The following is a 24,821-nucleotide window of genomic DNA, read 5'->3' on the forward strand; positions in this document are numbered from 1 at the left end:
GCTGAGGCCAAAGCTAGCCTCTGCAAGGCTGACTGGGAGTGGTGACTTGCATCTAAATCCTTAACATCGTAGAAATTCCCTTTATCTGTATGATCATTCACCTTCCACAGGGCCCTGTGAATGTGTGTGGGTGTGCAGAAATGGGGGAAAGGGTCCTGGCTCAGTTATCAGCTGTCTGTATGACCTTAGGCATTCACGGTGCCTCTCTGGTCTCCAGTGTCCCTAAGATGAGAAGTTTGGATTGGGTGATCTTTCAGGACTTTCTAGGTTTTAAAATACCTTTGAGTCCAAGTTTCATTCCTCTATTCTTAGTTGCATGAGTCAGAACTGATGTTGAATACAGCTCTTCCCATATTAGCTTTGCTGGTACCAATTAGAAGTAACCAGGGAGACAAAAGATCAAATGAATGCTAGCTTTACTAGGGACACCGGGACAGGAGAAAAAGCAAGCTATATTTCATTCTCAAAAGCAAGTTATGTTTCAGGCAAAGGGTTGTTATGCATGCTTTGTGCTTCTTTGGTGGGCATTTACTCAGCGATCGCTTTCTAAGTATCTTCCTTTGCCCTGAGGTCTCCCCCCTTTATCATTGCTCTGATCTCCTCCCTGCATGACATCAGGTGGGGGAGGAGAAGGTGGCCTTCTGGGGACATGACAACAGCCCCTGGGTATTAGGGCCCTAGGGTACAAGGAGAGAGGTCTGTTCAGTTCTGACCTCTCTGGGGTTTGCAGAGTGACCAGAGGAGCTTCTGCAGTGACCCTAGAAGACTCTGGGTACACCACAACTGATCTCCCCTTCCCACCTTACCTCTCTAGCCAGACCTCAGACTCAGAGATAGAGGAAGCTGTTCAACTCTGAAAGTTCAAGAAGCCACCTGCTTCTTGAACTTTATATTAGAAGCTCTGGGACTTTCAGGATAATAAATAAGAAATATCCTGGAAAAGTGTAACCATCTTAAATTGGGTCAAAGGGAGGAGCAATGGGATGGAAGACTGGGGTGGATCTTTTTTAGTGGACAGGTTACTGAATGTTCCTGAGACACACTTCCCTCATTTGTGAAACCAAGAGAGCCATTTCTGTTTAATGCACTGAGAGATTAGGGTGCTAGTGGTAAAGAACCCACCTGCCAACGTGGGAGACATAAGAGTTTGATCCCTGGGTCAGGAAGATCCCCTGGAGGAGGAAATGGCAACCCACTCCAGTATTCATATCTGGAGAATACCATGGACAGAAGAGCCTGGCAGGCTACAATCCAGAGGGTCACAAAGAATCAGACACGACTGAAGTGACTTAGCACAAGCACAATGAGAGATTAAATGAGCAAAGCTATGGTTTTTTCAGTAGTTATATATGGATGTGAGAGCTGGACCATAAAGAAAGCTGTTCAGTTCAGTCACTCAGTCGTGTTCGACTCTTTGCGACCCCATGGACTGCAGCACACCAGGCCTCCCTGTCCATCACCAACTCTTAGAGTCCACCCAAACCCATGTCCATCGAGTCGATGATGCTATCCAACCATCTCATCCTCTGTCATCCCCTTCTCCTCCTGCCCTCAAGCTTTCCCAGCATCAGGGTCTTTTCAAATGAGTCAGCTCTTTGCATCAGGTGGCCAAAGAATTGGAGTTTCAGCTTCAACATCAGTCCTTCCAATGAACACCCAGGACTGATCTCCCTTAGGATCCTTAGGATGAACTGGTTGGATCTCCTTGCAGTCCAAGGGACTCTCAAGAGTCTTCTCCAATACCACAGTTCAAAAGCATCAATTATTTGTTGGTTAGCTTTCTTTATAGTCCAACTCTCACATCCATACATGACCACTGGAAAGAAAGCTGAGCAGTGAAGAATTGATACTTTTGAACTGTGGTGTTGGAAAAGACTCTTGAGAGTCCCTTGGAATGCAAGGAGATCCAACCAGTAAGTCCTAAAAGAAATCAGTCCTGAATGTTCATTGGAAGGACTGATGCTGAAGTGAAACTCCATTGTTTTGGCCACCTGATGTGAAGAGCTGACTAATTAAAAAAGACCTTGATCCTGGGAAAGATTGAAGGCAGGAGGAGAAGGGGATGACAGAGGATGAGGTAGTTGGACAACATCACTAACTCAATGGACATGAGTTTGAGCAAGCTCCAGGAGTTGGTGATGGACAAGAAAGTCTGGCGTGCAGCAGTCCATGGGTTCGTAAAGAGTTGGACGTGACTGAGTGAATGAACTGAATTGAACTGAACCAAACGTCTATAAAGACCTTAGCACAACGTCCAGATAAGAGTATGTTCTGAATAGCTTCCCTTCCCCCAGCAATGCCAGCTGCGTGGGAATAATACAGTTTGCTTGGTGGACGGTGATGTTCCTGCAAACAATGTTCTTTCCTCAGAGCCCAAGTAGATTGTGGGGTCTGGAGTGAAAGCAGCAGGCTGCACACTGGCCTAACCTGCTTGTATCTGTAGGAGGTCCAGGCCTCCACTGTTTGTAAGATTCAAGCTTTGTCCTTCCACCTTCTGAGAGGGACTGTGGTGATGCTTCTGCTGACCTCTAGGGGGTGCTGGCCATGTCTAGCCTCTGCTTTCTGAAGGTCAGCATCACCAAGGTCAACACACTCTCCACCTTGGCGTAATGGGTTTGGGAAGCCATTAGCTTCCAGGACTGGATGCAGAACTTAATCTATCATCCAGAGGAAACAGGTGGGCTGCTTCAGAAGTCTTGGGTGGACCAAATCTGCATAGGCCTCTAGGAAGCACTTGACTGGCTTCCTGGACTCAGGAGGTCTGGTGGGCTAGTATCTCCAAACACTGGGGCCTCCAACGTCCTTGAAGACTCTATGGGTTCAGGGGAAACTGTCAGGGCTGGTTTCTGAGGCCGCGGCTTGCAGCTGCTCAAGGACCTCAAGGCTCGGGAGAAATATCCCGAAATGCTCCTAGGACATGAGTTGTTGGGGGGGGCAGGAAGTGGCAAGGGGGGTACTAACTGCAGGTGACGATGGTAGTCTTCCCAAAAGGGCCTTTTCCACGGAGCAAGTGTAAAAGCAGGGAGACTAGGCAAGACTACATTGGTCTGTTGAAACAATAGGATAAATTTTGGAGATTCTAGAATTTCAATAGATTTGTCTTTCAGTTTAGGAGAATCAATGAGGACAGAGTTGGTGATTTATAGCAGGCCTTCTCAAATTTAATATACATTCAAACCCTCTGGAGTTTTTGTTAAAACACAAATTCTAATCCCGTAATTCTAGGGTGGAGCAGAGATTCTGCATTTCTAACAAGCTCCTGGGTGATGCTGATGCTGCCAGGCTGGGAATTACATTTTTGGGGGCTTCCCTGGTGGCTCAAATGGTAAAGAATCTGCTTGCAGTGTGGGCGACCTGGGTTCGATCCTGGGTCGGGAAGATCCCTTGGAGAAGGAACTGGCAACCCTCTTCAGTACTGTTGCCTGGAGAAACCCACAGACAGAGGAGCCTGGTGGGGTACAGTCCATAGGGTCACACAGAGTTGGATATGACTGAGCGACTAGCACACACACACACAGAGCAAAGACTTAGAAGACCTGACCACATTTCAATGTCATAAGAGAGATTACGTACAAAGGTACTGATATCGAGACTATTTGGGAAGACAGCAGGTGTCTGAGGTCAAGCAAGGGAACATTTCTGAGCATCAGGGAGATTGAAAGCGGTGGAGTCCTAAAGTTAGGGAAGATTAGGAGAGACTGCTTCATCACTAGGCCCTGGGCTCCCAGGACTTGTTTCTGCCAGAGTGTTAGCTCTGGTGAGAACCTAACAGGTTTTCTGGTTCAGCCCTGCATGATTGAGAAATGAGAAAAGAGTTGTCCAAGGTTACACAGTCATTTAGTGGCTGACCCTTGAAGGATCTTGTTTGTGGGTCCTCTTGATGATGTAAAACCATGAAAATATTTAAGCAAAGGTATTTCAGAACAGTTCTCTGGTGGAGACTGAAAAGACCCCATGAAATTAATAATTCAGGAGACTACTTAGAGGATTTTGTTCTAGGACAAGCAAGACATGAGCAGAGTCTGAGCTATAACTTTGTAAATAGAAAGGGGCAAAAATATTTGAGAGATATTTAAAAGAGAATAAATAGGATTTAGAGTTTGATTTTTTTTTTTTGGTAGAGGTTGAGTGAAGAGGAGGAATCAAGGATGATCTCCAGCATGTGTGGTTAGGCAAAAGGGTAAATAAATCGTGAATGCTCCCTGTCTTCTGCCCTAGTAAAATGTAGAGGAAAAGAAGGGACCTGGTCGAGGGGATGAACAAGGAGACAGTTGAGTGTGAGAGGACCATCAGGAGACATCCATCCTAAAGTCAGATCGAATTGCCTGAGCTCCGAATGTTTGTGTTCAGCATCTCCAGTGCTGTTGGGTCATCTACAAAGTACCAAATGTTCCTGCTAACTCTCCAGGTTTCAAACTGAACGGCACCCTCTGAGAGAGACCTTCCCTGACTACTCAAGTTGTTCCCCTACCCTATACGGATTCCCTATCACTGCATCTGCCATCTTCCTTCACAGCAGTTACCACGTTTGGATGTCTGTGTTTACCAGTTTGCATTCTGATTTATTATCTGACTCCCCACTAGTCATGAGGTTCTTTTAGGTCCAGGACTATATTTTGTTTCTCGTTATATATCTAGCGTAATGAGTATCAAACAGGACGTTCGTGTAATATTTGTGGTGTTAATCAAAGAATGTGTGGTACAGCTGAAGCACCTGGAGATGTTTATTTTAGAAAGAAACCATTCAAATGACCTAACATCTTATTCTATTCCTTGAAGTTGCACAGAACAACTCTATTTCCACTTAAAAATTTTTTTTAAAAATCTTGCACTCTATGGCTACCAGGACACACTTAGGCAGCCACAGGAAATGGATCGCATCTACATTGCTCCAGGGCTGTCTCTTCCTGATGGACTCAAACAGGCTTGGGAGGTCATCACAGGAGGCTTCCAAGTGGAAAGGGGGCCCTGTGTGTGGGAGTGGGGTAACTTTAAGCAATGGATTGGATGTTAGACTATATGACCTCTGGGCCCCCTTTTAAACCTGAGACCTCATGATTCCATATTTTTCAATCAAGCCTTTGGGCTTAACAGGTGGAGTCTGCTTTGATTTCTTTTCTTTTTTGGAACTTTGTGGGGGGGGAATGTATTTGTTTTTATCAATTTTTGATTAGGTAGATTTTAGACAAGACTGGGTATGTTCAAGGTGATATGGCCATAGACAAACTGCGTAGATTTTAAAGGTCAGGGTACTTAATATTTTTAGCTCCAAATTGCAAAGGAATCCCTGGCCAACTGTCTAGACTTGCTAACTGATTGGCATTGTGAGGTCAATAAATCCTCTCTCACCTAAAGAGTTGTAAAAAGTGGTCCCGTGAGTCAGTGATCAGACTTGGTATGCTGGTCAGCATTTCTCAGTGTGGTAAGATTTCATTAGTACTCAATGAAAACTCAACTATTTGATTTAATACTATGTTGCTCAGTGGTAGAAAAAATAAAATAGTTATCATTCTTTAAGGCTGAGATTTGGTTTCAGTTGTCATTCTGTAGAGGAAGAGTTATCATCAGTGTCTGCAGTCCTGTGGTTCTCAGTGAGGGCTGGATAGACCTGTCCACACCCAGGACATCCTTATATTTTAGAAAGTAAATGAGATTTTAAACCTACCTGCCCAATGCATCTTTTCTAGACAAGGAAATTGTGATGGAAAATCTATTTAACTTCAGTTCAGCTGAGTTCAGTCGCTCAGTCATGTCCAACTTTTTGCGACCCCATGGACTGCAGTACACCAGGCTTCCCTGTCTATCACCAACTTCTGCAGCTTATTCAAACTCATACACATCGAGTCGGTGATGTCATCCAACCATCTCATCCTCTGTCATCCCCTTCTCCTCCCGCCTCCAGTCTTTCCCAGCATCAGGGTCTTTTCCAATGAGTCAGTTCTTTGCATCAGGTGGCCAAAGTATTGGAGTTTCAGCTTCAACATCAGTCCTTCTAATGAACATTCAGGACTGATCTCCTTTAGGATGGACTGGTTGGATCTCCTGGCAGTCCAAGGGACTCTCAAGAGTCTTCTCCAACACTACAGTTCAAAAGCATCAATTCTTCAGTGCTCAGCTTTCTTTATAGTCCAACTCTCACAACCATACATGACTACTGGTAAAACCATAGCTTTGACTAGACGGGCCTTTGTTGGCAAAGTAATGTCTCTGCTTTTTAATATGCTGACTAGGTTGGTCATAGCTTTTCTTCCAAGGAACGTGTCTTTTAATTTCATGGCTACAGTGATTGTGGAGCCCTAAAAGATAAAGTCTCTCACTGTTTCCCTATCTATTTGACATGAAGTGATGGGACTGGAAGCCATGATCTTAGTTTTCTGAATGCTGAGTTTTAAATCAACTTTTTCACTCTCCTCTTTCACTTTCATCAAGAGGCTCTTAAGTTCTTCGCTTTCTGCCATAAGAGTGGTGTCATCTGTATATGTGAGGTTATTGATATTTCTCCTGGCAATCTTGATTCCAGCTTGTGCTTCATCCAGCCCAACATTTCTCATGATGTACTCTGCATATAAGTTAAATAAGCAGGGTGACAATATACAGCCTTGTTGTACTCCTTTCCCAATTTGGAAACAGTCTGTTCTACCATGTCCAGTTCTAACTGTTGGTTCTTGACCTGCAAACAGATTTCTCAGGAGGCAGGTCAGGTGGTCTGGTATTCCCATCTCTTGAAGAATTTTCCACAGTTTGTTGTGATCCACACAGTCAAAGGTTTTGGTGTACTTAGCTTTCTATTATCATAAATTTACCAATCTTCAGACTAACTCCTCTCCCCCGACAAAGTTAATCCTAGTTGGAATGGGCTTGCAGGGCTAAAACTTTGAGAAGATTTAGTAACTATGTTCCATCAGTAATTTATTCCATATACACTGCCCTCCCCCAACCTCATGGACCCTCAAGTATCTATTTTAACAATTCCCTATCTAGGAAGCTTTCCATTCCCTACTTCCTCCACATTCTCCACCTCAAATTAGATTAGATACTGTTGCTGTGTACTTCCATAGAACTTTGTGCTTCCCCATCACACTGAATTGTAATTGCTTTTAAAATCATATATCTTCCCTTCTAGACTATAAATTCTGTGAGTATGGAGACCAAATCTGTCTTATTTTCACTGTATTTTTACCTAAGACTCTGTATATGCCAGTCACATAGAAGTTGCTTAATACATATTTGATAAATAGATGAGTGGATGGATTGATGGGTGGATGAATGGATAGACAGAAGGACTACTATATCTCCACCACAGTCAGATGCTTTTGTCACTCTTAAAATTAGAATGAGCTCCTTCTTGCCTAGAAAATCCCATGGATGGAGCAGCCTGGTAGGCTGCAGTCCGTGGGGTCGCTAAGGGTCAGACATGACTTAGCGACTTCACTTTCCCTTTTCACTTTCACACATTGGAGAAGGAAATGGCAACCCACTCCAGTGTTCTTGCCTGGAGAATCCCAGGGACAGGGGAGCATGGTGGGCTTCTGTCTATGGGGTCACACAGAGTCAGACACGACTGAAGTGACTTAGTAGCAGCAGCAACAGCAGAACAGTGTTCCCTTTTCAAGAAGGAATTATGAACATTAGGTTAGTCAAGAGTCCAAGTAGTTTAGAAATACACTTACCTGGGGCATAGTCCCTCCGAGGAACACTTGGAGGTGCTTTGACTTTCAGCCTGTAGATGACAAATTAGATGGTCAGTGAGTAGGACAACTGTTGTCAAGGCCCATAATATAAGCAGGTTTAGAGATAATGGGTAGATAACTAACAGAATAATGATCTCTTTTGAACTCATCACACTGAAAACTAAATGTACTGTAAATGTAGTGAAGCCATTAGTCAGCATTTTCCTGCCTCTACAGCTGCCCCCCTCCCAAATGCACAGTGTGGCTGTGACGTGGCAAAGGTGAGGTCGGGAGGTGGAAGGGCTCTGAGAGGCCAAAATACTAGTAAGTTCAGAGATCAGAGATTGGAGAACAATAAATGTTGATTGGTTTGATAGGAAGGTAAGGGAAGATGAACTCTATTTTAATAAATAATTCAATAAATGCTTTAAATAATAAGAAAAATTAGCTATAATCAGCTAAAATGCTGAACTAAAATGTCATAGGTTGGGATGAAATTATTTTTTGCACTATTGAAAAAAATGCCAAATAAGTGAGCAGTGAGTGTCTCCAGGCTGAGGATTGTGATGTTTAGATAAAAGTTGAATTGTTTTAAGCACTCTCAAAACTACTATATTTATGCATATATAAAGTGTTCTGAATATTCACAAAGCTTTCCCATTCATTAAAATGAAAAAACTAAAATTACATTTCAAAACGTATCCCAGTTTTTAGACTTTTTATGTTTGACAACACTTTCCCTTCCATTATTTGAAATGTGTAAGGTTTATAGTAAGTTATTATTTTTAATAATAGTTAGCATATTATGTAAGAATGTTTTGCTAAGTGAAATTTAGACATATATAAATAAAACCTATATAAAACCCAGTAGCCTTCATTTAATAAAACATCACATCTGTTTACATAAGCTGTGTATAAGCTAACCACTGGGGCTTCCTAGATGGAACTAGTGGTAAAGAACTCGCCTACCAATGCAGGAGACACAAGAGACACAGGTTCAGTCCCTGGGTTGGGAAGATCCCCTGCAGGAGGGTGTGACAACCCACTCCAGTATTCTTGCCTGAAGAGTCCCATGGACAGAGGAGCCTGGAGGGATACATCCCATGGGGTCGCAAAGAGTCGGACACCACTGAAGTGACTTAGAGCACACACACACACACACACACTCACACACACAAGGTAACCATTACATACAAAAATATTTCATTTTTGGGGAAAAAGTTGGTATAGAAAATCATGCTTGATTACAAAAAAAAAAAAAAAGGCTGATAAACCAGAACTGTAATGTTGCAAAAATAAAAGTAATTATATTTGCCTAGAAATTTTTTTTTTTGTTTCCTAAAGACTCTCCTAGCTATTGTTTCATTCAATTCTCAGCAAGCCGATAGGGCATGCTGGGAAGACATTGTCGTTAGACCTAGGATGAGGTCCAGAGAGAGAGACTGTCTATGGTAGTGAAGGGAAGAAAAAGAAAAACAAAACTGGATCTGGTGCCAGGTCTGTTCATGGAACAGTAAGATTTCAAAAAGCACAAACCAACCATTATATGTTATTGCTGTCCTTTCAAAAAAAGAAAAGACAGTCTCTTTAACAAGTGGTGCTGGGAAAACTGGTCAGCCACTTGTAAAGGAATGAAACTAGAACACTTCCTAACACCATACACAAAAATAAACTCAAAATGGATTAAAGATCTAAATGTAAGACCAGAAACTATAAAACTCCTAGAGGAGAACGTAGGCAAAACACTCTCCGACATAAATCACAGCAGGATCATCCAAGACCCACCTCCCAGAATATTGGAAATAAAAGCAAAAATAAACAAATGGGACCTAATTAAAATCAAAAGCTTCTGCACAGCAAAGGAAACTCTAAGCAAGGTGAAAAGACAGCCTTCAGAATGGGAGAAAATCATAGCAAATGAAGCAACTGATAAAGGATTAATCTCCAAAATATACAAGCAGCTCCTGCAGCTCAATTCCAGAAAACTAAGTGACCCAATCAAAAAATGGGCCAAAGAACTAAACAGACATTTCTCCAAAGAAGACATAAAGATGGCTAACAAACACATGAAAAAATGCTCAACATCCCTCATTATCAGAGAAATGCAAATCAAAACCACAATGAGATACCATTTCACACCAGTCAGAATGGCTGCTATCCAAAAGTCTACATGCAATAAATGCTGGAGAGGGTGTGGAGAGAAGGGAACCCTCTTACACTGTTGGTGGGAATGCAAACTAGTACAGCCACTATGGAGAACAGTGTGGAGATTCCTCAGAAAACTGGAAATAGAACTGCCATATGATCCAGCGATTGCACTCCTGGGCATACACACCGAGGAAACCAGAATTGAAAGAGACGCATGTACTCCAATGTTCATTGCAGCACTGTTTATAATAGCCAGGACATGGAAGCAACCTAGATGTCCATCTGCAGATGAATGGATAAGAAAGCTTTGGTACATATACACAATGGAGTATTTCTCAGCCATCAAAAAGAATGCATTTGAATCAGTTTTAATGAGGTGGATGAAATTGGAGCCAATTATACAGAGTGAAGTAAGCCAGAAAGAAGAACATCAATACTGTATATTAATGCATATATATGGAATTTAGAAAAATGGTAACCTGAACCCTGTATAAGAGACTGCAAAAGAGACATAGGCATTTAGAACAGTCTTTGGGACTCTGTGGGAGAGGGTGAAGGTGGAATGATTGGGGAGAATGGAATTGTAGCATATCATAAGTGACCAGTCCAGGTTCGACACATAAATTTTCCTCTGTTCAAAAAAAAAAAAAATAAAAATTCAGCCTCTGGGTCAAAAAAAAAAAAAAAAAAGAAAGGATATTTTAATACCCCCGAAAGTGTGAGGTCATCATCTCAAAATAAAGGAGCAATTCAAGAGAGGATCCTTGATCACTGAACATTGACCAGAGATAAGAGGTGTCGTTTGGGCCTCATTGAGCAACCAGCAGCTGCATGCCAACCCTCGACTCTTTACAGGCCTTCTTTTCTCATTCAGCCATGAACTGGTGACAACTCTGTCATGCTCTCGTGTTAGGAAACCACTGTTCTCAACTGTGCTTCCTCCTTTGAAGGTGGCACCTGTGGCTTGGTTTTGAGCCAGAGCCTAAGTTCGGGGCACTTTGACCCAAAAGAGCCATTGACTTCACCCGGGTGATGACTGTGGCAGTCATATTTTCCAAGCAGGGAAGAAAACACAGTTTGTCAAGTATTGGGGGTTAGTGGGCAGAATGAAATAGAAATTATCTGGGAAAATTTGAGCTCCATGGCTGCTGTAAATGGAATAAGGAGACATTTTATACAAAGACTTCATATTATTGAAAGAATTGGTATATTGTAAAATTGGCAATTGTGAGATAATTAATCTAGAATTACTAGTGATGAAAACAATGACTGGCAGGGTTCTCTCATTTCAATGACATTCTATATGTTTTAGAAATAAGAAATGAAAATAGTCACACACACATCTCCCAGTCACAGGACAGACCGTGAAGACCACTGTCCCTCAGCAGAAGATCATTTTAACTATTTTGTGATGACCAGTTACACGTATTGAAACTTATTTACATTGTATAGCCTAAAAAAGTGATTTATTACTCTTAAGTTTACCAAAGGCCAAAAAAGAAAAAAAAGATACTCTGCTCTGAAGCCAAAAGGAAATGAACTTTTATCCACTGTTAGTAGTACCTGCGATTCAGGAGACCTAAGTTGGGAAGTTCGATTCCTAAGTTGGGAAGATCCCCTAGAGAAGGAAATGGCAACCCACTCCACTATTCTTGCTTGGAGAACCCCATGGACAGAGGCGCCTGGCAGGCTATAGTTCATGAGGTTGCAAGAGTCGGGCACGACTTAATGACTAAACCACCAACAACCAGTAGTGCAAAATTTGGGGTCAGCAATTTGGTAATATCAACCAAAATCTCAAGGGCACAAATCCTATCCAGAAGCTAGAAATTTCACTTCAGGAATTTAGTTTTCTGGTATACTCAAAAGTCTGCAGAGAGTATTTATTGAAGTATTATTTGTGACAAGTAAACTAAAAGAAATGGCCATAAAACTTTCATAGATATTATCAAATTGTCTTCAAGAATGTACATTTAAACTCCTACTCCTACTTCAAAGAAGTCCACCAGTATATAGCTGGCTAAAAAAATGATAATATATTTATAGTAGACTATTATCTGTTTAAAAGGTTTAAGGTTATTTTTATGTACTAACAAAGAAAAATGCCCACTATATAGCATTAATTAAAACCAAGAAACAAAGCAATTTGGTAGAATGTGTGTGTGGCATGATGCCACTCATGATGAAACTGTATGCATGTATGTAATGTATATTTAGGGACTACAGCTATGCCAATGTGTGTATGTGTGTGTGTAGACATACACATACAGATATTTATACCAAACTCGCTCATGCTGTGTCCATTTCTGGGGAGCAGGTTAGGGTGGGAATAGGAGAAGGTGAGAGATTTTGACTTCATGCAATTCTGAACTCTTTGATTTTTTCCCCTAGTGAATCTGTATTACTTTCTTAAAAACAAAAAAGCTTTAAACAAAAACTTAACAGAATACCATTTCCCCTTTCCTCTTTAGTTAAATTTCAAGTGGCAAATTCAGGTATGCATAATGTCCAATTTCTATTCTCTGCAAAAACAAAAACAAAACCTTAGAGGTGTGTGTCTTTGTGTGTGTGTAGGAAGATTTGGAATTCTAACTTTCCTTCTCCAAGTGTCGATTGAAAACACCATTTCAAGGCCATAATTGAAAAAGCAGAAATCAAAATATGGAAAACAGTTACGGCATCCTAAAGAAACCAGGCTGTGTTCTTGCAATTTCTCTTTTGAATTTCTCCAAAATAGAAACGCATCCTAGTGGCCCTTAGCTAAGTGGTCAAAGAAGCTGATTGTCTGGCTTCTATAAACATCTCTTTTGATGTTTGCCAAGCACCTTGAGTGGCATAACTCAACTGTCCAGAAGTGAGAGAGAAAAGCAAGGTGCCTGAATACCAGCCACTCATTCACCCTGTTTCCAGAATGTGGGTCTGACCATCATGACTCTAGCCATGAGTAAGAAAGTGTCACATGCTAGAGAGGTTGCCATTCCTCACCCGGGTAACAGGGAACTTCGTTTTCTTCCACTTACTGCAGGCTTGGCATAAGATGTTATTTACATAAATAAGTGCTCACATAGTGCTATGGCATCTGACTTACTTTTTGATCTTGTTCATTATTCCGCCTTCATTGTTCTTGATATCATGGACCATTTTTTGAAGTTGTCTGTATGAAATGAAATGAAACACAAAATATTAATAACTAGGTTGATTTTAAGTCTTCTATCCTTCTTGAGTACAAGAAAAAAGCCCCAAATAAATAAACCCCCAAATAGCATGAATTATATTGTATTCAATTAAGCTGGCCATTTACTACTTGAGCAGAGGGAAGGTGTGACTGAGTCTATAAGGAGTGTGGTCATCGGGCCGTGCACTGACCCACTGAAGTCTGGGTCAGTCTCAGGCTCTAGGAGAAATTCTGACTTCCAGATATGTCTGTTCTGAGGAGTCATAGGCTATCAGAAGCCTCACCATTTGTCACTTACTATCCTCAGACCATACAAGGATGGAGCTACCTTGAAGAACACAGTATAGACAGAAATCAGGCTTAAGATTTTTTGTGAGGAGGTTAACTTTACTAGCTAGAATCTGGAAAAATTGTTACTTAAAAGTTGTGCATGCACAGAAGTCATAAAGAAACTGATGACTGAATCTGGTTGCATAAATGTTTGAAACTTCTGCAGAGCAAAAAGTAACGTGCACAAAATTAAAAGATAAATACATGCTGGAAAAAACATTTGTAGCACATATAAGAAGAACTACATGTTTTGATTAACAAAACATCTTACAACTCAGTAAAAAAAAAATATTTAAAAATTCAATAGAAAAATGAGCAAAATATGTGAACACAGAGCTAACAGAAAAAAAAATACAAGTGATCAACAGATCAATGAAAAGTTATTTAATAACACTTATATTTAAAGAAATCTAAATGGAAACAATAAGGTATAATATTCTGATTATCAGACTGGCAAAACTTATTAAGTATAATAATCCCCAGGGTTGGCAAGTATATGAGAATACAGATATTCTTGGGAATATAAATTAGTACAATCAATATCTGTCGAAATGTAAGACCACCATGTCTCTTGACCTGGAAGTTCCACTGCTAGGAATTTACCTTATGAACATAGTCACAAACTATACAAACAAACATATCAGAATGTTTATTCCAGATAAGTGTAATAACTCTAATTCTTTCTGCCTCTCCCACCAAAAACACCTGGAAACAACCTAAATGCCCATTTATTATTAAAAGGGAACTTCTTAAATGCACATTGATAAAGCCATAAATGGAATACCACAGGCCATAAAAAAAATACATCTCTATTGCTGGTATGTAAAAAAAAAACTTGAGACATTATTAAGTTGAATGAAATGGAGGATGAGAAGAAAGAAAAGAAAGAAGGAAAATTCAGAATATGCATGTACGTTTTTTGTAGGAAAAAAAGACGTATATACATGTGTGCTGGTATGTGCATAGTTTTTTAGAAGGATATGCAAAAAAGTTGTTACACGGTTGTTTTCAAGGCCAATTGTAGTTAGAAAAATTTATGAATTAGAAATAAGGTCAGAGTATAGGACCATGTTTTGTTTTCTTCATAATGACTTTCTAATTTAAAATACATCTAAATAAAATTTCACATGGTTCTGCCTTGAAAGAGTAGCATATATGAATTTACCTTTCAGGCAAGGCTTTCCTTTGTTCTGAGAAAACAATTTCACTGGGCATTTTAGTTAATGAAATATAAAGCTTGTATATGGGGCTTCTGATGTGGCACTAGTGGTAAAGAATCTGCCTGCCAGTGCAGGAGATGCAAGAGGCACCAGTCCGATCCCTGGGTTGGGGAGATCATCTGGAGTAGGAAGTGGCAACCACGCCAGTATTCTTGCCTGGAAAACGCCATGAAAAGAGGAGCCTGGCGGCCTACAGTCCATGGAACAGCAAAGAATTGGATGCGACTGAGTACACAAAAAAGCTTGTATATAGCCATTGTTCTAGGAGAAAATGGTGTTTTTCCTTTTAAAAAATGCGGATTTCTCTCTCTGGAAGCTAAGCTCTCTATTAGCTATTATGAAGAGTGGTACACAGTTAAACTTAGCATAGGCGTATGAAACCCTGTTGATTGGAACTGGAATCTGGGAGAAATATTCTCTTGGGCTATGTATGGATTTACAATGTATATGCTGCAAAGATTTTTGGTGGAGGAATGGAGCAGTTGAGAGGATGAGAGGACAGCTTGTCAGAGGAACTCTGTCTGGCCTGACCTGTTGGCGTCCCCCACTAAGTGTTAATTTCAGGCTGAAATTAACCTAGGTTTTTCCAGTAGTCCTGTACAGATGTGAGAGTTGGACCATAAAGAAGATTGAGCACTGAAGGATCAATGCTTTTGAAATGTAGTGCTGGAGAAGACTCTTGAGAGTCCCTTGGACCAGCAAGGAGATCAAACCAGCCAATCCTAAAGGAAATCAACCCTGGATATTCATTGGAAGGACTGATGCTGAAGCTCAAATACCACCCGATGTGAACAACCGACTCAGTGGAAAAGACCCTGATGCTGGGAAAGACTGAGGGCAGGCAGAGAAGGAGACGACAAAGCGTGAGATGGTTAGATAACATCACCGATTCAGTGGACACGAATCTGAGCAAACTCTGGGAGCTAGTGAAGGAACAGAAAAGCCTGGTGTGCTGCAGTCCATGGGATCACAGAGAGTCAGACACGACTTAATGACTGAACAACAGCAACTCTCCTAGGCTGATGTTCTGCTGTAGCTATTTCCTGAGGGCTGTCAGACATCATGGTCATGGGACATTTACTGCACAGCGAACATTCCTGCTCTCAACTATCTTGGGAAAAGGGAGATTGCCAAACAAGAAATGGTAACGTAGACTGGGCATTTAGGGGAGCTCTTTTCCCTTCTAGGTCTACTGATTGTTAGGACCTGTAGACCTGAAAAGCGTAGACAAACCTGAGGGGTTTTCTATAGTGTGAAGCTGGAGGGGTGGGGAGGTAGGTGGCCCTGAACCTGAGACTGGATCTGGGCCTGTGCTCTGAGAAGAGCCATCTGCAGTGTCATCAGTAGCTCTTTTCAATGAGGTAATTCCCTTTATTGTCCCCAAATCTTCAATGGTATCCTGTCGGGAGCTGCAGCCCGGCTTTGATCAGGCTATGGGGAAGCTGTGTTCCATTGGCACTGAGGGGTGGATCGCAGTGGGAGGACAAGCTGCGGGGTGGAATAGAAAGATAAGAGAGACTTCTCGATGCTACACCTTGGAGAATTATCTACATGACTGGGCAACCCAATGAGGGGTTCAAGTTTGAATATGAGAAGGTCAGTGCCATTTCATAGTTTGGGTAACAAAGGAAATGAGACCATATCTTACATCACCGGTTAGGGAGGCTGGGTGTGTTGATTCTACATGTATGAGAGCACAGCTAAGCACCAGGCTCAGCAGCAGAGGGAACAGGATGGATGAGAAAGAAGAGGACCACCTGGTCCATCAGAGACACACAGGGGCATCCTTCCAGCTGGACTTTAAGTTGCCTCAGAACCATACAGCATTCAAGAATTTGTTCATATACATCCTGTGCAAACCCTGTTCTCCTTTTGCTGAGGAGCTGTAGAGAACCTGTGAAATAGAGGAATGAGGGGGGGAAAAAAAGATAGGAGGTCTAGGAATAGAGAGGAAGTGAGATTGAGAGAGAGATTGAAATGGATTGATTAGGAAGAAAGTGAATAATTTCAAGTGGGGAGCAGAGGGCACTCTAGTTGTAAGCCTGCTATATGGAATGTCTTTACCCTACTTAACACCTAACTGGATTGAAGGGCAAAATGAACCAGAGTGAAGGATCCTATCAGAGGTTCGTAAAGAGTGGGACACAGGCAGAGTAATAGGGAGCCAGAGGCTGATTTGCATAAGTGACTTTGCCATAGGTATAAATAGTCATATGTAAATTGTTGCAAAAAAGTTTGATGTGATTTTTTCAATTATTCAGCTGGGTAGTTGATGCTTCTTGCATTTCGTAATTACTTTTAATTATAGATTTTTAAACTAATTATAATCTATAATTTTAGCACATGGTTGAATTGCTTCACAAACTACATGTTTTGTGTTTAAAATTTTTTCCTCCCTCTGCATCTCATTCACTCAAATCCTGCCATCCAGAGACTGCTCAGTTTCAGCTGCTAACCTTGTTACGTGGTACAAGTCGGCATCCCCCAGACCAAGAAGATGTGGTGATGCTCTCAGCTCACCTTATCAACTCTTCACACATCGTGTGATGCACAGCTTTTGCTGCCTTCTTTAGTATCTTCTGCTCCATTTTGGCAGAGAAGGCGATGGCACCCCACTCCAGTACTCTTGCCTGGAAAATCCCATGGGCAGAGGAGCCTGGTAGGCTGCAGTCCATGGTGTCGCTAAGAGTCGGACATGACTGAGAGACTTCACTTTCACGCATTGGAGAAGGAAATGGCAACCCACTCCAGTGTTCTTGCCTGGAGAATCCCAGGGACGGCAGAGCCTGGTGGGCTGCCGTCTATGGGGTCGCACAGAGTCAGACACGACTGAAGCGATTTAGCAGCAGCAGCAGCAGCTCCATTTTGGAGCACTTTTTGTCCTCTAGCACAACTTGGAGGATATGCAATAGCAAAGAAATGTGCAACTGGACTGTTTCAGGAGAGGATGCTCTCGAGTTGAACGACAGTTGTTTCACTGTGATAAGCTGTGTGTGGGTGAAAATAGGTAAGGCATAAAGTAGTTGTACTTTGATTACCCTTTCAGAGATATCCTTGCAAGGCTGGGAGAAGGATAATGGGATCTCAGTGTTCTCATCTTTCTTTTAAAGTTGTGAAGAGATAGCCATGCTTATGTTAACAAAATACAATGACGGACAAAGCTTATCTACACATATCTAAGTTTTAAAACAGCATTAATATGTTATTTTTAAGCAGTATGGCATTTTCACATTTAAAATAGTGAGCAGGTCATATAAATAATTAGTATTGCTTATATAAACCAAGTTGAATATTATATTCTCTCCTTTCCTATTGTTTTTTTTTCCAAGCTTTTGGGTTGATATCAATAAACTTAGCTATTTACCAACACACTGGAGTAATGTAGCCCTGATTGAATCAGGATCTCATTTAGATCCCATGATGTCTTGAGAGAGGAAAGACCATTGTTTGAAAGTTACAAGCAGTTTTTTGCCTTCAAAGAAGAGTTTAGAGGCTTTAGAATATGGAAGACCGGTGGTTCTCACACTAAACTGCACCAGAATCACCCAGAGGTCCTTGGAAACCCAGAGTTTCACTCCAGCCCCTGGGGTTTCTGATGGGGCCGGTCTGTGGTGGGGCTGCAGAATTTGCATTTCCTACAAGTCCCTGCTAAAGCTGAAACTCCAATACTTTGGCCACCTCATGCGACGAGTTGACTCACTGGAAAAGACTCTGATGCTGGGAAGGATTGGGGGCGGGAGGAGATGGGGACGACAGAGAATGAGATGGCTGGATGGCATCACCGACTCGATGGACATGAGTTTGAGTGAACTCCGGGAGTTGGTGATGGACAGGGAGGCCTGGCGTGCTGTGATTCATGGGGTCGCAAAGAGTTGGACACGACTGAGAGACTGAACAGAACTGAACTGAACAGTCCCCAGGTGGTGCTGACTCTGCCTGTCAGGAGCCCACCCTTTGAGCACAACTGTGATTGTTGTTGTTGTGATGATCATACCCTTTTCCACTGCAAGCCTTTCAGTTGTGCCAAATAAAGCAAATACCTGCTTGCAGAAAATTAAAATCCTCATCAACCCACGTGCAGAGTTTCAGGCAGAGAAAGTGAGTGGTCAGTTTAGTAACCCAATCTGGACGCATGCTTTACTAGACGATCACTTCTTTATGGGACTTGATTTTTCTCTGTGTGAATTTAGAGTACCTGGTGCCTGTGTATTTTTGTTTATCTTATTGTCATATGCTTTTTTCTTGAACCATAGTTTGCAGCAGCTGCAGGGTGGAGATAAAGGGCCTACGTGCCCCCTCACGCTGTGCAATAATCCAAAAGCAACCAGACCTGCTCCCAGCGGAGCGCCATGGCTGAGGTTTTGCCATTCCTGATACAGTGCTCTAATATGGAAGAACACAGAATGTGGTGCTGTTAGGACTAAAACGCGGCCATAGCCCCATCTATGGGGGATGGGCTGCCTCACTGTCGCTCATCCTGCAAAGACTCCAGTCTAGAAACTGCAAGTGAGGGAAATGAGGATGTGGTAGACAGGTCTTAGGCTCTGGTACCAGGATGTCTCCTGTCTTCCTGGGGCCTCCTGGTTGCTGGTCCCTCGACTACAGGTTGAGTTGACTCCTAGAAGCATTCATTCTCACCATGCAGAGGCGAGCTGGCGCTTGAAGTGTTCTCTGACTGGGAGCAAAGCAGAGAGAGCCTGAGGAAGGGTCCAGGACACTGAGTGAAGCCTTGACTAGTAACAAAAATTAATCATTATTTGTGATGTCCTTCCCTTTTCTTATTCCTCAAACTTCAGTGAAGTTTTATTACACATTCATAACTCTCTTAGGACTGTGAGGAAATAAGGGATGGGTCTGTGACCAGAGGTGGAAGGAGCCCAAGAAATCTAGATGTAACCTAGAGGACGCCATCTGCACCAGGATGGCTCCTAGGAGACTGGTGAATGGATCTGGAGATAGGCAAGAGCCAAGGGGAAGATGTGGGAGGTACAAGCAGCCTGGGACTCCCAGAATCCCAGGGGCAGGAAGTCTGTAAAAGGGATAGGACTAGTGTAATATGAATGGCAAAAGATAACCATTTTTCTTTTCTTTTTTGGACTCAGAGGCAAATGTGGCTGGTTGCATATGTTGCATAGTTTTTAATTTCTGATGGTTTCTGATTAAAAATGTGATATATGCTAAGTCAAAGAATTCAGTCTGAAAAGACTACATAAGGTATGATTCCACCCGGAATCTGGAAAAGACAAAACCACAGAGACAGTAAAAAGATTAGTGGTTGTCAGGAGTTCAGGAAGAGGGAAGGAAGGATGAATAGGTGGAACAGAGGATTTTTAGGACAGTGAACCATTTTGTATGCTACTATAATGGCGGCTGTAGGCAATAGATGGTCATTGTAGAATGAGTTGGGATAGATTTTCTCCAGACCGGAAGGTACTCCAGAATTGGTTTTTATTATTGCTGTTGTTGGTGGTTCTGGGGTGTTTTTTTAATTTATTTTGTTTTTTGGTAGTGCCAGGGAGGACTGACTGAAAATGATTGGCAAGGAAGGATGGACTGGTGGGATGCAGAACTCTACTAGCACCAGGGTGGGCATGAAGTTCACTGGAAAGGCAGTTGCATATGGCCAGACCATCAAAGAGTACTCCAAGTAAAGTCATATTTAATTAATACCTTTCTAATAATTTTTATTAAATATAGATGATTTGAAAGATGGTATCATCTGCAAGAAGTGCCTTCTTTAAAGTTTTGTAGAAAAAAACCCAGAAAATATCTTGTTTTTAGCTCCTTAGTGCACTCACAGACAACCATGAGAAGGAAAGCTTTATGATGTTTTTTTCACTGTTTTTCGAGAAAAGGTGGACTGCAAAGCAATGTTTATCTGAGAAAATCCTTATTTAATCTGGATTTAGGAATGGATTAAAGAAGGTTTCATGTTCAAGAACTCTTCACAAACAAAAAAAACAAGGCAAATCCTTCCTCCTTCTTCATCCCCACATCCTAACCTCGAGCCCAGTTCTGGAGCTTCATCCTTTCAGTATGCACAGAGCTGGTCCTTCTCCTGCAAACAAGATCCAAGCCTACAGCTTCCCCTTCACACCAGGGCAAAGCTGCCTCTGGCAATGTACCTCTCCAGTCCATGCTCTGAAGGCTTGTCAGGGTCTATTCAGCTCACGTTTCTAAAACCCAGGTTTCACCAGGCTGCTCTCTCTTCTGGGCCTACAGCAGTTCTCCAGTGTCTGCTGAACCAAGCCTGGCTTTTTGTCTTGACCGAGAGTTATTCAGCCTCTCTCTGAACTGCCCGGATGACTGCCTGTGAATCACCTACATCTACTTGGTAGGGGACTCTTAGGACATCTATCTGTGCTCCCCTCACAACTGGCCTGGTATCTCCAACTTACATGTTTCTAAGACCAATTTGGAGTAGAAATCTATAATGCTTTCTTTGGTATATATAGAGAGAGGCAAAAAAAAAAAAATCCAGTCTCTTGACCACTTCATACTATAAACAGGTTTTTAAAAATGCAGTGATCATCACTAGGTCTGCTTAACTGACTTCCTCCTTTTTAATGATCTCACTTATTGACTCAGGACTTATTTTTAAGATGCTGCTAGTCATTTTATGGTATATTTTGTTATTACATTTAATAAGTAATTAAATAATCTGGTGTTCTTGAAATTTCCAACTTTTAAAAAATTTTTTCTTTGACTATTCATCTCCTACCACTAGTTACATCAATTCATAGTTAGACAGATTTTACCCTTCTCTGTACTCTCCTGTTCACTCCTACAGCTACAGCCATTGTGATCTCAGGATGACAGACTATGCCAGTGCTCCGCCCCCATCTTATCGTAAAAAAAACTTTTAATTTTATATTAAAGTATAGTTGATAAACAATTCTGTGCTAGGTTCAGGTGTACAGCAAAGCAACTCAGTTATACACATGTACCTACTCCCTTTCAAATTCTCTTTCCATTCAGATTGCCACATAATATTGAGCAGAGTTCCCTGGGCTACACAGTAGGTCCCTGCCAGTCATCCACTTTAAATATCGCAGTGTGTACACGTCAATCCCAAACCCCCTGTTTGTCCCCCCGCCCCACCTGTCTCTCCTGCCATCACAAGTTCACTCTCCAAGTTTATGAGTCCATTTCTGTTCTGTAAATAAGTTCATTTGCATCATTTTCTTCTTAGATTCCTCATATAACAGTTTCATATGATATGTCTCTCTCTGCGTCTGACTTCACTCAGTATGGCAATCTCTAGGGCCATCCATGTTGCTGCAAGAGGCATTATTTCATTCTTTTTATGGCTGAGTAACCGTCCATTGTATATATGTACCCTGTCTTCTCTATCCATTCCTCTGTGTTCACCCATCTTGTCTCCTTCCCTTTAGCCTCTCCCCTTCTCCGGGTTCATTTTCCTAAATTGCTCCTTTTATCATGTCACGCCACTCATGGATAGTCATTGATGTCTCCCTGTTTCTTGCAGGATAAGGTACACACTCATTATCTTGGCAATCAAAGGTCTTCAGAATTTGGATACAACTAAATGTTTTGGGGGCTTCCCCGATGGCTCAGATGGTAAAAAATCTGCCTACAGTGCAGGAGACTCAGGTTCGATCGGTGGGTTGGGAAGATTCCCTGGAGAAAGGAATGGCAACCCACTTCAGTATTTTTGCCTGGAGAATCCCATGGACAGAGGAGCCTTGTGGGCTATAGTCCACGGTGTCACAGAAGAGTTGGGCACAATTTAGTGACTAAACAACAACTGACTTGAGGGTGGGGTCTTCCCCTTAAAATTTAATTTTATCATTTGTTTTATCTAAGACATGTATTTGTTTTAGTTATTCCACAGTATTCAGTGAGTAGACCAAGTAGGGCACATGTGGATTCAGAGCTGCTATGACCCAAGCCCTGCCTCTGGTGATGTAGGAGGAAGGTCCCTTCTGCCACCAGGTCACACGACAGAAACATCTGACCTGTGTCAGACTGAAGGGCAGAGAGAGACAGATGGGGCAGAGCTGTGGTGGTGATGGTCAGGAGGAGCATCTCTGTTTCACACAAAATAATTTCCCTTTGGATAATTTCTGTCTCAAAACTGAAGTCTCTGGCTGCTGACTGTCATTCTGAAACAGAATGCCTCTTCTGAGTGACTGTTCTGTTTTTTGCAGCAGCCCCTGTCTTCTCCCTAGCTTCCCTCCTCCTTTCCACAGCCTGGCCCAGCTTCCTCCAGGCCAGCCTTCCTGTGGCATTATTGGTGTTATATTTAGATTTGCGAATTCAGCAACCAAAGTCCCTTCCTTCTGGAGAGTGTGTCCACAGTGAAGCTGGCACAGAAGTTTGGGCAAGTCCTTTCCACCGTGGGATACCTCAAGATGCTCCCAAGAGTAAGGTCTCCCCCAGCCCCATTCACAGACGCAGATACAGGGACCAGGAGACCCCAGTGCTGGGCTCAGACCACACAGCTCTGAAACTCCTAGTTTTGCCTGTCATCAAGATAGTCACAGAAGTCTGATGGTGAGAGAGAATTTAGGAATATCCTGGGTCAACCTCCTCTTGGAAGGCAGGACATTAAATCCAAAGAAATTCTGCCATTGTCTCCAGGTTAATTTTGAGGATTCCCCCAGCTCTTTCCCTCACACACTGCTCCATCCTTTCTGCATGTGGTCTGAGTGTCCTGTTCAAGAACCAGCCTTTCCACAGCAGGGATGTGCCCTCCTGTTTATACCACAGTCCAGAGTCCAGAGAGCCAGGCCAGTGGTCAATTGGCACTGCAGTGAATGCCCACACTCACTGAGCATGTATTATGTGCCAGGTACTTTGCATGTATTATCTCATCTAGCCCTCACAGCCTGGTGATATAGGTCCTATTGTTATCCCATTTTAAAAAGTGTGATTAAAAAAATAACTACATAACATTGAATTTATGATAACTAGTGTTAAGTGAGTGTACGGTCAGTGGTGTATTCACATACACATTGTATATTCACATTGTTGTGATTATCTCAACTTTTATAGTGAGGAAATACTTGCTCAGAGAAGCAATTTGCCCCAGGTCCTACATCTAGTAAACAACAGATTTGGGATTCGAAATTGGGCCATCTGACTCCAGAACCCATGCTCTCAACCAGCCCTGCATGACGTGTGCTGCCTTGTCTCAGCTTGGCCCCTCACCAGGGTGGATGGTCAGCTTCAGCATGTGCCCCTTTGGGCACCTTCCTCTATGTCCCTGGAGAAGGCATCCAGTTCCTCCCCCAGCCAAGGGGTGTTTACTGAGGACATATGCCCCCACTCCTGCCCTGCTACAAGTCTGCCCTGCTCAACTTGTTACTGGAAGGCTGCGTGGGCTCTGCAGGGCCTGTTTCAGTCTTTAGGGAGGGGCAGAGAAGAAAGAGGAAGGGACAGAAGGCAGGGGGAGGGAGAAAGAGAGAGGGCAGTACACGAAGGTGGCAGGAAGGAATATGGCGAGGGCTCGCGGGTGCAGAACGTGCTCAGAAGTAGAGTGCCTGGGCTCAGCTGCAAGGAGACCTGGGTACCTATTCCCGTGCGCCCTTCTCATCTCCCTAATCCCAAAGGGCACCTAAGAGTCCTGGATTAGGGGCATCTGTGCACCTTCCATGTGAACATCTCACGGCCTGGGTTGTCTTACTAACCACCTAGGAACCAGAGAAAGTAATTTGCAAGTTTCTCCAGACACTCTACCATTTCTTTTTTCCTACTGAGATCTGCAAATACTTTGTGGTTGTCTTTGACGTGTCTAGACGGCAGATCTTGGTTATAAGCAGACAGAAATTGGGCTGACTTGGCACAACCAGGAATAAAGAGTATCCTAATACCCTGCTGCTGCTGCTGAGTCCCTGAGTCCTTTCCAAAAACAAACTCCTGGTGCACTCTACCCTATCAGAGGCAGTTAGGCATGAGACACACTGCCCTGACATGGATGAGATGACGGGAAAGTAGGTTAAATTAGCTGTACAGAGGTCCTAGGAGATTTGTCCCTTGATGTGACAGCAGAAGTGTCAGGCTCTTGGCTCCTTGATTTTAAGGGTCTGGAGGCATGTAGCACTTTCCTTCATCTCTCTGGTGCTGGCTCTCACTCACCCACATAGCATGGAGGACCTGGGGTAAAGGGAAACTTCTTCCTAGAATATGTGGAAGCAGGTTGTGGAAAGCAAAACATTTCAAGGAGGGTCTTGGGTTTGGAAGAGCCCCTGGAGGTCATGCTATCTAACCCTGTCACTGTGCTGGGCTCTGATTTGTTTCTTGTTCTAACCAGGT

General features: G+C 42.6%; 1 protein-coding gene across 2 annotated transcripts in view; it reads right to left on the reverse strand.

Moving 5' to 3' along the window:
* The window catches only part of BLNK (B cell linker), an 83,557-nt gene that overhangs the window by 46,916 nt on the left and 11,820 nt on the right, over positions 1-24,821 (reverse strand). For both annotated transcript variants that reach the window (XM_055425009.2, XM_055425011.2), the window contains exons 2-3: positions 12,907-12,972; positions 7,671-7,720 (exon numbers count right to left, since the gene is read on the reverse strand). In XM_055425009.2, the coding sequence (XP_055280984.1) occupies positions 7,671-7,720; positions 12,907-12,972 (116 nt within the window). The remainder of the gene's footprint in view (positions 1-7,670; positions 7,721-12,906; positions 12,973-24,821) is intronic.

Source organism: Moschus berezovskii, chromosome 12 (genome assembly GCF_049115385.1).
Source record: "Moschus berezovskii isolate FMDL1 chromosome 12, NW_MosBer_1.0, whole genome shotgun sequence".
In the NCBI taxonomy this organism is placed as follows: Eukaryota; Metazoa; Chordata; class Mammalia; order Artiodactyla; family Moschidae; genus Moschus; species Moschus berezovskii.